At 45.2% G+C, this 13,413-nt stretch overlaps 1 protein-coding gene across 1 annotated transcript in view; it reads right to left on the reverse strand.

Moving 5' to 3' along the window:
• Nucleotides 1-13,413, reverse strand: part of PRPF40A (pre-mRNA processing factor 40 homolog A) — a 56,486-nt gene continuing 43,073 nt past the window's right edge. The window contains exons 21-26 of the mRNA XM_053258747.1: nt 12,653-12,748; nt 11,117-11,203; nt 10,929-11,025; nt 10,773-10,834; nt 1,950-2,078; nt 1-1,350 (exon numbers count right to left, since the gene is read on the reverse strand). Coding sequence (XP_053114722.1) covers nt 1,258-1,350; nt 1,950-2,078; nt 10,773-10,834; nt 10,929-11,025; nt 11,117-11,203; nt 12,653-12,748 — 564 coding nt within the window. The 3' untranslated portion in view covers nt 1-1,257. The remainder of the gene's footprint in view (nt 1,351-1,949; nt 2,079-10,772; nt 10,835-10,928; nt 11,026-11,116; nt 11,204-12,652; nt 12,749-13,413) is intronic.

Consider the following 13,413-nt stretch of genomic DNA (forward strand, 5'->3'; position numbering starts at 1 on the left):
TACGCGCTAGAAGACAAGGTTTAATAAGTGATAAAAATGTACAAAAATATTCAAATCAGAAATGTTTTAGAATCTGTACCACAGTAGTCAATACTCCTCATCATATAGGGCAGATAGTACTTATCAAATCAAGGCTGGTTGGAGGCTATTTAGTACAATGGAAAAGAACAGAATAAAAGAGACCAGGTCAACATCAACATCAAGTCAACAGCTCTTTCAAAAGAAAAAGTATTACGTCCAACATTGATTTTCTAGACAAGAGTATTGCAACTGCTTTTCAAAATTTGGTGGTACATTCTTCGGAAAGTCCTTAAGGCAACATATTGCAATTAATTTACAGTCTGATTTTGCGATTTTGTTTTAACATTGGATTGATGCTGAAATAATGCCCTCTGCCTTTTTAAAAAACAAAAACAACCCACATATACCAGGTGTTCTCCTCTAATTTTAAAAAAAGTAGCTATATTACATCAGCATTTCTTAAGCGCCTTAATAATCAGGGCCCTATTAGGATTTCAATCAATCGCCTATCTTTCACAGTTTTAAAACTTGACACTAAAAATTCACTTCAGGATGAAACCTCGTGTGTTTCAACCTAAAGTCAAAATTCAATACAAATCACCAAAAACATCAGTTTGGCCAGCAAGGTAATGCACAAAAATCCCAATGCTAGTTTCTGGACTAACATAAATCAAGAAAAATATTTCCCTCTCTCCAATTCTTTCCCCTCCATTTGCAGAAGTAAAAAACACACGAAAAAGAAAAAGTGGAGTCACAAAAATAGAAATTAGAGCATATTTCCAAAGAGAACAACATGTGTTCCTCCCACCCGCCACCCACTTTTATCAGATAAGGAAAACAAGTTGGGTCTTTCCAACAAGAGTTCTGTTTAGATATGAGAGGCCTGAAAAGCTCTGGAACTTTCCAAGCCACTACTGAAAGGGCAAAAAGAAAAGAAAAGAAAAGAAAATCTTCCATTCATCCTAATGTGCTCTCTGAAGAATGTCAAGGTGCAGGGGTATATACAGGCTGCCTAGCTTATCAAAAACAGAACTTCAGCTCAAAGTCTGAATGTTCATTGTTTTTGCCATTTTGCTGTCAGGCACAAAATGATATTATTTGAGATATTTAGCTATGCAGTAGAACTGAAAAGCCATTGCTGCGCCAATGGAACTCAGAACATTGGAATCCGCTTCCTGAATTAGTCATCTATTTTTTATTAAATCACATTGTAAACATATTTGGTATAAATATTTCTTATTGATCTTCATCCAGTTGTTCCAAGAGGGTCCTCCTTTGTTTTTCTAGTTCACCTTCACTTAATTCACTACCAGAGGTATCCCAATTAGCCTGCAAAAAGATAATGAAAAATAACTGGCACAACTTCTACATAATCAAGAATTCAGTCACAGTAGATCAGCAGTCTGGCCACCACTGGACAATGCAACTCTAATAGTTCAAACAACCTGAAACTTCCAAGCAAGGAAATTGAAACAGTACCACCACTACTTTTGCGATTTTAAGAATCCGGCAACCTATCACAACACCTCTGCTGACTGATGCTTAAAATCTGAAAGGTCTCCCTTCCTACAACTATAGGCTGGAGAGCTAGTTGAACAGCTGCTCAAGTGAGCAATGGTATTGTATAGCAAGACTGTTACCCTTTAGTGATGATTGTAAACCTGGAGTCTTAACCCATGTACCGAATAGTGAGCAGCAGAGTAGATGCTCTCTTCCTTGGGCGATGTCATATTCTAACCTTAACTCTCATATTGTTCTGACAAGCTCTATGCAGTAGATCATCATAAAGAGAATACAAACAATTTCTGATCTCTCTGTCCAGAAATCTCTTTAATATCTGCAAACCTGTAACAGTATCAGTTACTTACCCCACTTATCCCACCGCCCGCCCATTCCATAGCAAACAAAATAAAACCAAATAAACTTACAGAATCTTTACCAGGCCGCTTTTTGGGAGGTGATTTATGTTTAGATTCAGATCGCTGTCTACTTCTTTCTTTTTCATTTTCTCTCTCTTTTTTCTCTTTTTCTCGATCCATATCAGATTCTGGGGAATCCTATAGAACATGCAACGGTACACATCAAGGATGAGGAGAAAGCAGACTGCTGTCTAGTCAACCAGTGGTCAGGATCTAGTGACTCACCTAGCTCCTGCTGGTTGCCGAGTTTCATGTCAGGAATGCTGAACCTTAGTCTGATCTAGCAAAATCTAATCTGATCTAAAGTCTGTTCTTAAGCCAAAATGCATAAGCAGGATGAAGCTACCTTATAGGGTCAGACCACTGGGTCCATTTCCAGAGCAACTCAACTTCGGCCCTCCTGCAGATGTTGGCCTACAACTCCCATAATCCCAGGCTATTGGCCACTGTGGCTGGGGATCATGGGAGCTGTAGTCCAAAAACAGCTGGGGGGCCTAAACTGAGCAGGCATGAAAGTCCAATACAGTCCACTCCAATTTTCAGAGGTCTCTAGCGAGGGACATTTCAGCCTTGAGATTATTGTAACAAACTGCCAGGGACTGAACTCTGGAATCATGCAAAGCACGTGCTCTACCCACTGAACTACAGCTCCTCGCCAACACTCAGTAGAGAATCCAGAGTACACACCTGCTTTGCAAATAAAAATTTAGTAGACACTGGTGCATCATGGGGATTTTAATGATGTTGGTTTTTTTAAAAAGTTATAAGATTATGCAAGACTGCAGAGAGGCCTCTGTGCTATAAATGGTACATCTTCAATTTCTTCGTGGTTATTTAAAAATTGTGTACATTATCAATGTTAAAAAAAAAAATCCTGGTTTTCACTTTCAATGAGCCAAGATACGTTTATTGTTCTTTAATCTTATACAACACAAGATGTGCAATATCTAACCTAAGTATAATGAACTAACAAGCAGATGTGACCGTACGGAACGTGCACCAAATCTCCTGATGATCTCTCCCAGTGGTTTCATGTAGATGTTAAACACTGGAGACAATATGGCACCCTGAGGGACACCATGCCGAAGTTCAGTTTTTGAAGAACAACAGTCCCCGAGAGACACCATCTGGAATCTGCCCAAGAGAAAGGAGTGGAACCACTGCAAAGCAGTGCCTCCCCCCACAACTCCCTCAGATGCTCCAGAAGGATACTATGGTCGATAGTATCAAAAGCTGCCAAGAGGTTCAAACAGACCAACAGAGTCACACTTCCTCTGTCAATTCCCAATTGGAGATCATCCATCAGGCCGACCAAGGCAGTCTCCACCCCACAGCCCACCTGAAAGCCAGTCTGAAACGGGTCTAGATAATCAGTTTCATCCAAGACTGCCTGGAATTGGGAGGCCACCACCCTCTCAATTACCTTGCCCAGCCATGGAAGGCTGAAGACAGGCCTGTAGTTGCTCAACTCTGAGGAATCCGGGGCAGGCTTCTTCAGAAGTGGTCTAATAATTACCTCCTTAAGACAAGGAGGCATCCTGCCTTCCCTCAGAGAAGCATTTATGATCCCTACCAGGCCTTCTACAACAACCTGCCTGCCACATAGTATTAGCTACGTCGGGCAAGGGTCAAGAAAACAGGTGGTAGGCTGCATTGCTCCAAGCAGCTCGTCCACATCCTCATGAGTCACAAACTGAAACTGATCCAGCCTAACCACATAAGAGGGGTCGCTGGACACCTCCGATTCAGACACTGCAGTAACTGTGGAGTTTGAATCCAAGATGGCCCGAATATGAGAGATTTTATCCACAAAGAAACACATCACAGCGGGTAATAGATGGTTCCAAATTCTGATTCAAGGACAGAGCGGCACTCACTAGCCCTCTCACAACCCTGGACACAACTCCACCAGACGTGAACTTGCGGATGCAATACAGGCCGAAAAGAATCGCTTCTTTGCCACCTGTATTGCCAGAGCATAGATCTTTAAATGTGCTCTTTGTTGTAATCTGTCAGATTTGAGTCGAGTCTACCTCACCGCTTCAGCCCCCGTAGTTCTTCCGTATATCAAGGGGCCAATTTTGAAGTGGGTCGGAGAGGACGCTTAGGTGCGATCATATCTACTGCCCTGGTGAACTTGCTGTTCCAGTTCTCCACCAGGGCTTCAACAGGATCACCGGCACAGCCAACACTAAATCCCTCCAAGGCTTCTTGGAACCCTCTTGGCTGAGCCAGGGGCACGAGCTAAAGGGCGAGAGCACAAGGGCTCTCGTCCTTGTGGCTCTCAGCCTTGGGGCGAGCTGCCTGGGGTTGGAAGATCTTCAAGACATCCCTTCTATCAAGAAGTCAGCATATGTTGTGTGGGTCCTGGATTTGGTTTTCATTAAGTAGTGGAGCTGTGGCTGGCTAGACTGAGGAATGTGCCTGGGAGAGCAGGAAAGCGGGGTTGGTGTGGGGGCAGCAATACCACTGGTAGCGGGCAGAGGAAGATATGGCAGCATGAGTTGGGCTGGCCATTACAAGGGGAAATGGTCAAGGCAACTGAGGCCTGTTCCTTTTTCCAGCCCTTCTCCCAACCCTGAGACCTCTGGGAGCTCTGACAACACTCCCTCGAGGATTAGGGTGCTGCTGCTGAATGCCAGGTCGGTTAATACTAAAACATCTCTCAGTGATCTGATTGTGGATGAGCATGCTGACCTGGTATGTGTGACAGAGACCTGGTTGGATGAGCTGGGTGGGGTTGGTCTCTCTCAGCTCTGTCCTCCAGGTTTCCTGAGTGTGTAGCAGCCCCGCCTGGAGGGTCGGGGAGGGGGCATTGTGGCCATCTATCGAGAGACCCTCCCCATTTCCAGGTGCCCCGTCAGGCAATCTCAGAATTTCAATTGTTTGTCCTTGAGGGTGGGCCTCCAAGATAGGCTGGGGATTCTGCTGGTGTACCGACCACCCTGCTGCATTTCAGTCTCCCTACCTGAGCTGGCAGGGGTGGTCTCGGAGGTGGCCTTGGGTTCCCCAATGTCCACGCTGAGGCCCCCCAGTGGGTTTGGCTGAGGACTTCATGGTCTCCATGGCAACCATGGGCCTGTCTCAGCTGGTATCAGGCCCTACCCACGTGGCAGGACACACTTTGGATCTGGTTTTTGCCAACCAGGGAATAAATGATCTGGAGGTGGGGAAGTTTGAGATAACTCCCTTGTCATGGACAGATCATCACCTGGTGGGGTTTAGTTTGACTGCTCCATCTGCCCTCTGCAGGGGTGGTAGAGCGTTTAGGATCGTCCGCCTCTGGAAGCTTATGGATCCGCTAGGATTCCAGACGTCCCTTGGGGAGTTTCCAGTGTCCAGAGCTGGTGACCCTGTTGAGGCCCTGGTTGATCTCTGGAATGGAGAGGTGGCCCGGGCTGTTGACACGGTTGCTCCTAAACGCCCTCTCCGGCTTGGTGGAGCCCGTTCGGCTCCTTGGTTTTCCTCAGAGCTTAGGGCGATGAAACAACTTGGAAGACGGCTGGAACGACGCTGGAGTAAGAGTCATGCCAAATCCGATCGAACATGGGCTAGAGCCCATTTTAGGGACTACTCCGTGGCGGTGGGGGCAGCGAAGAAATGTTTTTTCTCCGCCTCCATTGCGTCTGCTCAGTGCAGACAAACAGAGCTGTTTCGTGTGGTAAAAACCTTGCTCTACACATCCCCCCAGACAATGTGGGAGGAATAATCTACAGCTCATTGTGATCAGTTTGCTTGCCACTTTGCAGATAAAGTTGCCCACATCCATGCTGATCTGGACTCCAGAGTTTTGGCAGTTCCGGCAGACGTGCCTTTGGTACCATCTGGTCCAGTTGTGTTGGATTCTTTTCAGTTGGTGCAGCCTGAGGACGTGGACAAGATCCTGTGCTGTGTGCGGGCGACATCGTGCGCTCTTGACCCTTGCCCTTCATGGCTAATAAAAGCTGCTAGGGAGGGTAAAGGCAGATGGTTGGAGGTGATCATTAATGCTTCATTAAGGGAGGGCAGGATGCCATCATGCCTCAAGGAGGCGGTGGTAAGACCACTATTAAAAAAGCCCTCCCTTGATCCCTCCAACTTGGACAACTATAGACCTGTATCTAACCTTCCCTTTGGGGGCAAGGTGATAAAGAGTGTGTGGTGGCATCCCAGCTGCAGAGGGTCTTGGATGATACGGATTATCTGAACCCTTTTCAATCTGGCTTCCGCCCCGGATATGGGACTGAGACTGCCTTGGTCACTCTAGTGGATGACCTTCGCCGGGAGCTAGACAGGGGGAGTGCGTCCCTGTTGGTTCTGCTGGACCTCTCAGTGGCATTCGATACCATCGACCATGGTATCCTTCTGGACCGCCTCTTAAGTATGGGAATTGGAGGTACTGTGTTGGAGTGGCTCCACTCCTTTCTTGGGGGGAAGATCCAGAAGGTGGTGCTGGGGGACTACTGCTCGACCCCATGGCCATTGGCCTGTGGGGTCCCGCAGGGTTCAATTCTGTCCCCCATGCAGTTTAACATCTACATGAAGCCGCTGGGAGAGGTCATCCGGAGACTTGGACTGAGTTGTCAGCAGTAGACAGATGACACTCAGCTCTATCTCTCCTTGTCACCGGATCCTAGGGAGGTGGTGGATGTCCTGAATCGGGGATTGGAGGCCATGATGGGCTGGATGTGGGCTAATAAACTGAGATTGAATCCAGACAAGACGGAGATGATGTTGGTCAGTAGGAGAGTCAATCGGGATGAGATTTTGCCAGTTCTGGATGGGGTTGCACTCCCCTTGAAGGAGCAAGTACGCAGCTTGGGGGTACTACTGGACCCGGCTCTGCTTTTGGAAGCTCAGGTGGATGCGGTGGCCAGGGGTGCCTTTGCACAGCTTCGGCTAGAGCGCCAGCTGCGTCTCTTTCTCGAGAAGGCAGATCTGGCCAGTTACCCACGCCTTAGTCACGTCACGGCTGGATTACTGCAATGTGCTCTACGTGAGGCTGCCTTTGAAGAATATTCAGAAACTGCAGCTTATACAAAATATGGCAGCTAGGGTTCTATCTGGAGCTGGCCGGTGTGCTCACATCACACCAATTTTGGAAGAACTGCACTGGTTACCAGTGTGTTTCTGGGTCCAATTCAGCGTGCTGGTTTTGACCTTTAAAGCCCTTAACGGTTTGAGCCCAGGATATCTGAGGGACCACCTGCTCCCAAGGGTTTCTGCCCGCTTGATGATATCATCTGAGGGGGCTCTGCTCCGGGTGCCGACAATGAGGGAGGCTAGGTTGTTGTGCACTTGGGACAGGGCCTTCTCTGTTGCTGCCCCCAGGCTTTGGAATGCTCTCCCTGTGGCCATTCGCTCCTCAGACTCCATTACTGTTTTTAGAAAGCTGGTTAAATCTTGGCTTTTTATCCAGGCCTTTACATGATTGTTTTATTGCTGCTTCTGTGTGTTTTTATCCATGTATAGTTTTTTGTATTTTGTATATTATATATTTTAATATCGGATTGTTTATATATATTTTAGCTAAAGACATTTAATTCATTTTTATGTGTTTTAACTTTTGTAAACCGCCCTGGGGTTGTTTTTAGCGAAAGGCGGTATATAAATCTAACAATAAATAGGTAGATAGAATCCAATAACCTTCTCAGGCGTACCATTCTAATGGGCCCCTGACCCCTGCGAAGGTGGGGTGTGACTGAGTCCAACTTTGACGGGATGGTGGTCCATCCATGACAATGGGGAAATCAAAGGAGTCCCTACCCATGGAACACCACCCTGATCAGAGTGAAAGACTAGATCAAGTGTGTGACCTGCAATGTGTGTCGGTCCCGAGACCCTTTGGGATAGGCCCATAGTTGTCATAGCTGCTATGAACACTTGGGCCGCCCCCCCAAAATTGGTACCATAGTGGACATTGAAGTTCCCCAGCACCACAAGCCTGGGAGTCTCCAACGCCAAACCCAAGACCAAGTCCGTCAGCTCAGTTAGGGACTCCACTGGACAGCGGGGCGATCGGTACACCAAGAGAAGTCCCAGTCTATCTCTGGTCCCCAAAATGAAGTACACACATTCAGTATGGTAAGACACTTCCACAGGGAACTTGATCAGGGAAAGGTTATTCTTATAGATCACAGCCACTCCACCTCCCTGCCCATGTCCCCGCAACCGCTCTTCAACAGAATACCCTGGAGGGAGAAGCTGGGACCAGACTGGGCCACCAGCCTCCCCCAACCGTCTCTGTAATACATACCAGGTCTGCCCCTTCATCCAGAATCAAATCATGGATAGTTTCTGACCTATTCTGGACAGACCTGGCATTACAGAGGAGCAAAGTAAGAGTCTGTGGGAGGTTGGCACTGCTCCTCAAGGTCAAAGAGCTGGCAGGGCAGCAAGAAGGAGAAACAGCTAATAGATTTCTGACTTCCCTTGCCCTGTAACAATGCGGGGACTTGCCAACTTTACTTCCTCTATTCCCCACTTCCTCAGGGGATGGAGCTGCTCTGGGAAGAGCAAAAGGTTCCAAGTTCCCTCCCTGGCTTCTCCAAGATAGGGCTGAGAGAGATTCCTGCCTGCAACCTTGAAGAAGCCGCTGTCAGTCTGTGAAGACAATACTGAGCTAGATAGACCAATGGTCTGACTCAGTATATGGCAGCTTCCTATGTTGTTTCCACCACCACTGGAATAGCCACCCCACAGTCAGTGGACACACCCTCTGTCTCCCCATCCCCAGGCAAACCAAGACACATCTGAAACACCAAGGATCCAAAAACAACAACAGAAGCCAAGATATATCACCAGGCCCTCGTCCTTGTTGCCCCCCAAAGGGGTGAACCCCCTCGCCGGTGGCAATATATCCCTTTTAAAATAGCACATAAACACCTGCTATATCATTTTGCCCCACAACTAGCTGGAATAAGAAACAACAGGAATTTCATCTTTGACATCCAAAATATCCACCAAGATTAAAAATTATGATTTGTAATATCTGAAAAAACTACCTTGGCTCTTGTTTATACCAACTTGCTGTAAGGAAAGCTGGTCTTGTGGAAGCAAGCATGACTTGTCCCTTTAGCTAAGAAGGGTCCATCTTGGATGCATATGAATGGGAGACTAGAAGTGTGAGCACTGTAAGATATTCCCCTCGGGATGGAGCTGCTCTGGGAAGATCAGAAGGTTTCAAATTCCCTCCCTGGTTTCTCCAAGATAGGGCTGAGAGAGATTCCTGCCTGCAACCTTGGTGAAGCTGCTGCCAGTCTGTGTGAAGACAATACTGAGCTAGGGTGCTGGGGAACTTCAATGTCCACTATGGTACCAATTTTGGGGGGGCGGCCCAAGAGTGATCTGACTCAGTATATGGTAGCTTCCTATGTGTATAATGGGATTTGTCCAACCTATACAATCTGGTATTTGAAGAAGTTATGTGCACAAAATCGGAGTGCCAGAAATTGGTGTCTCAGCTTCTGCTCAGGAGGGATTTCCAGTTAACCCTCAATAATGAAGGTCGGAGCTTTTAGAACAAGAACTCTTTGTATTATAAAACACTGTAACACATTGAGCACTTTCAACAACAAGGTATCTCCTACCATCTTCTTTGTTTAGTCAGGAAGGAGAACAGCTACCTTTATAGATTTCATGGAGATACATAGCAATAGCAATAGCAATAGCACTTACATTTATATACCGCTCTATAGCCGGAGCTCTCTAAGCGATTTACAATGATTTAGCATATTGCCCCCAACATTCTGGGTACTCATTTTACCGACCTCGGAAGGATGGAAGGCTGAGTCAACCTTGAGCCCCTGGTCAGGATCGAACTTGTAACCTTCTGGTTACAGGGCGGCAGTTTTACCACTGCGCCACCAGGGGCCCTGGTGACTGGAGAAAATGTGTAGCCACAGAGTATATGAATAAATTGGCATACTGTTCTCCAAATCCTCTATTTTCAGAGCAGTTAAAAATTATTCCTGAGCAAATATGGCCAATTCACCCTGGTGTAAAAAACGAACAGGACCCCAAACTGTGATACCCAAAGCAGGATTCAAACATTTTGGCTTCCACCTCACAACAAGAAGGGTGATGAGAGAAGTGCCATCTTCAGGGCTCGTCCCTGTGAGGAGCAGCTTTGGAAACGATCCCTGCCCCTTCTCCAGCTCCCAGCTTAAAAAGGAGGTTAGAGCTGGTGGCTGTCAGCAGCAGCAACAGCAGCTGCTCCTGGGGCCCCATTGCCACTGCTGACAGGAGCCTTTCCCCCTGAGCCTAGAGTGAAACTTGGGGCTGGTGGTAAGTAGCAGTGGCTCTACACAGCCCCTTTCCCATTGCCCAAACAAGCAACCTGTCTTGTCCTCCAGCTCCGAGTCTGGAAAAGACTGCCAAGTATGGAGCTGGGACTCATCCCTGGAGTTGTGTTAGACCAGGGGTGGGCATACCTAGCTCTCCAGCTGTTGCTCAACTACAATTCCTATCATCCCCAGCCATATGGAGTTGGGAGTTGAGCAACAGCTGGAGGGCCAGGTTTGCCCATCACATGTGCTAGACCCTCTACAGAGCAACTGCTGAGATGATCCCCATCTGTCCATCTGATGAGGGCCTAAGGTCACAATGCTATGCATCGTTACCTGGGAGTAAGCCCTACTGAACACAGTAGAACCAACTTCCAAGCAACCATGGATAGGACTGCACTGAAGGGGAGGGAGAAAGGTCCCAATGACCACAGATTTTGATGTGGTTACCAAGCAAGGCAAGCCAAAATTGTGCATAACTGGACAAAAATACTTGGTCTGACAGATAGAAACTGAAGAGGCACACTTGCCAAACTACATGCTCTAGAGATCCAAAACGGATACTCACAGACTTGTGTCTCCTCTTTTTGCTCTTCTTTTTGTGTCTCTTTGATTTCTTGTAGCTTCTCTCTATTAAGACAATACAAAGTGAAATTGAGATTAAAATTATTGAAATTCATCACTGCTGTGTCTTAATTCTTTTAAACAAAACTAAACGTCTTACCAGATTCTGCACTGGAAGAACGTTCAGAAACTGAACGGGAGTCTGAGCGCTGCCTTTTTTTCTTTGAATGGCTGTCATCATCCTCGGATTCTGAGCCCTGTGAACAAAGAGTTATATATAATATTTCCTTTTCAAGACTGATTGATGTAAAGAATGGATTTAATGCAGCACTCTATTAAAGTCCTTACCGAACGAGAGCGAGACCTCTTTCTGTGATGTTTTTTAGATTTTTTTGAATGCTTCTTGTTCTTTGAATGGTGATGCTGACATTCATGCTGCAGCATTAAAAAACAAAACCAAACCAGGAATGAATTCCTCCCTTGAAAAAGTACATTCCAAAAGCTTGCAAGAACTGAAATTACTGCTACATAAATATTTATAATCTATTTCTAAAGCATCTTACTCTGAAGGACATACTTTATTTTCTTTCTTAAGATGTGTACCTGGCTTTTCTCTAAATCAAAACAAAGGGGCTTAAACACATCAGAATCATCAAAACAACTTTACTACTTCCACTAAACAGACTTCAGCATTGATATACTTCCGGTTGTATGCCTATATTGGTTTTGCAAAGCCACAAGCTATACAAAACATTCAACATTTAGTGAAACTTGACGAAGAATACACCTCAGCAAGAAAGATGCTTAAGAGTATGAATTCGGCCAGAGGTTCCCAAATGAGGGTATTAGTGCTACTAGTAGTACTTTAAGTCCTCCTGCCTTCCCATGATGAAACCATGCTATTTATTCCACATCGGAGGAGGACTGCTGGCTTGAAAATGATGTGTCCTCTACCAAAGAAGAGGGTGAAGACCCCGCTCCTCTGCTCCTGATTGGTTGGCTATGTGCTATCCCCATCCCACTATATTGGCTGGCTCAGCCTATCCCCATCCCTCTCAGCCTAACAGGCTTCAGAAAATTAGCCCTGAGCACTTCCACTGAAATTAATAGGACAATTAAATTTGTCCCATTAATCTGAAGACAACTGTTATGAGCATTTTAGTGTGGATGTGAGCCAGTGACTGGAGTAGCTTGCCTCCCTAACTGTTAACACTTAAATTTTATGTATATATGTCTATAACACACATACATTATACTTTTGAGGCGGGCTACTCCAGTCACTGGCTTACATCCAGATTACGTTACTCATAAGCAGTCTTACCGAAATTAAAGGGGAAAGTTTAGCAGGGCAATTTCAATGGGAGCACTCACGAGTAACTTAGTCTGGATGGAAGCCAGTGACTGGCGTAGCCTGCCTCATAACGATAACATACATACATACATACATATATATAAGAGAGAGAGAGAGAGAGAGAGAGAGAGTGAGCGTGCGCACACACACCAAGAATCTCTATGGGATACCGGAGCTGAAGGTTTGCGACAGAAGAGATACAATTGTTTTTAAAAGTTGGCAACCCCAGAATTAGAACATCATTTAACGGCAATTTCAATGGTGGGATAACAGAAACCTACATAGCATCCATTCCCGACTAAGGACATTATACATCAGGTATATTTAAGATAGAGCCTAATCAGATATATTAAGTATTAAAAAATTGTAGCTCACTTTCTCAGCTAAGAAACTAATATCCTTATAAAGATATTCTACAACACTCAGTAATCTGCTACAGCCAAACATGTATTGACACTTAATTTAGTGTTTCAAAGTGAAGCAGTATGTTTTAAAATGTTTTCACAATATGAGAGTATGACAGATGAAGTTACCTCTAGCAAATAAATGAAATCTTTAAATATTCTTTTTCTTTCTGATTCTAGGGTGATGTCTTCAAATGCTGGTTCTTTCACAAATCTCTCTCTGATCTACATATAAGAAAAGATTAGTTTGTCACTCAAATGTAGAAGCTTGAATTTTTATTTTTGAAAGAGAAATATTTTGTATTTTAGAAAAATAATTCTCTGAAACAAATTCATAATTGGTAACAATGTGATCTCTAATAGTTAACTGCAGTAACATCTGCATAAAAGTCAGATCTTATTTTCTCTCTTTTCTGTGATTAGCAGAACCTTCATTATAGGGCAATTATCTAATTTGTGCAGTTAGTGGTTCTGCACCCACAGAACACAGTTGTGATAATAAGCATTGCTGCTGTATTCCTGAATGCGCCTATAATGCTACAAAAACATTCCATTGGTTAAGAGAGAAATATTGCATGCTTATATAACTCAATGTTAAGAAAAAAATTAGGGCCAATATTAGTATTCTTTAATACTGCCTTCAAGTATCTGCACAGCACAACATCTACATGTGATGGTTCATCATACTGCACTCAGCAAGTCAGATTAAATCTCTCTCTTGGCTTCTAGAAAGGTGATTGATTGAATGCCATCAAGTCAGTGTAAACTCTTAGCGACCACATAGATAATTCCCTCCAGGATGATGTGTCTTCAACTTGGCCTTTAAGGTCTCTCAGTGATGCATTGCTCTTGTAATCGAGTCCATCCACCTTGCTGCTAGTTGTCCTCTT

This window comes from Hemicordylus capensis, chromosome 1 (assembly GCF_027244095.1).
Source record: "Hemicordylus capensis ecotype Gifberg chromosome 1, rHemCap1.1.pri, whole genome shotgun sequence".
NCBI lineage: Eukaryota > Metazoa > Chordata > Lepidosauria > Squamata > Cordylidae > Hemicordylus > Hemicordylus capensis.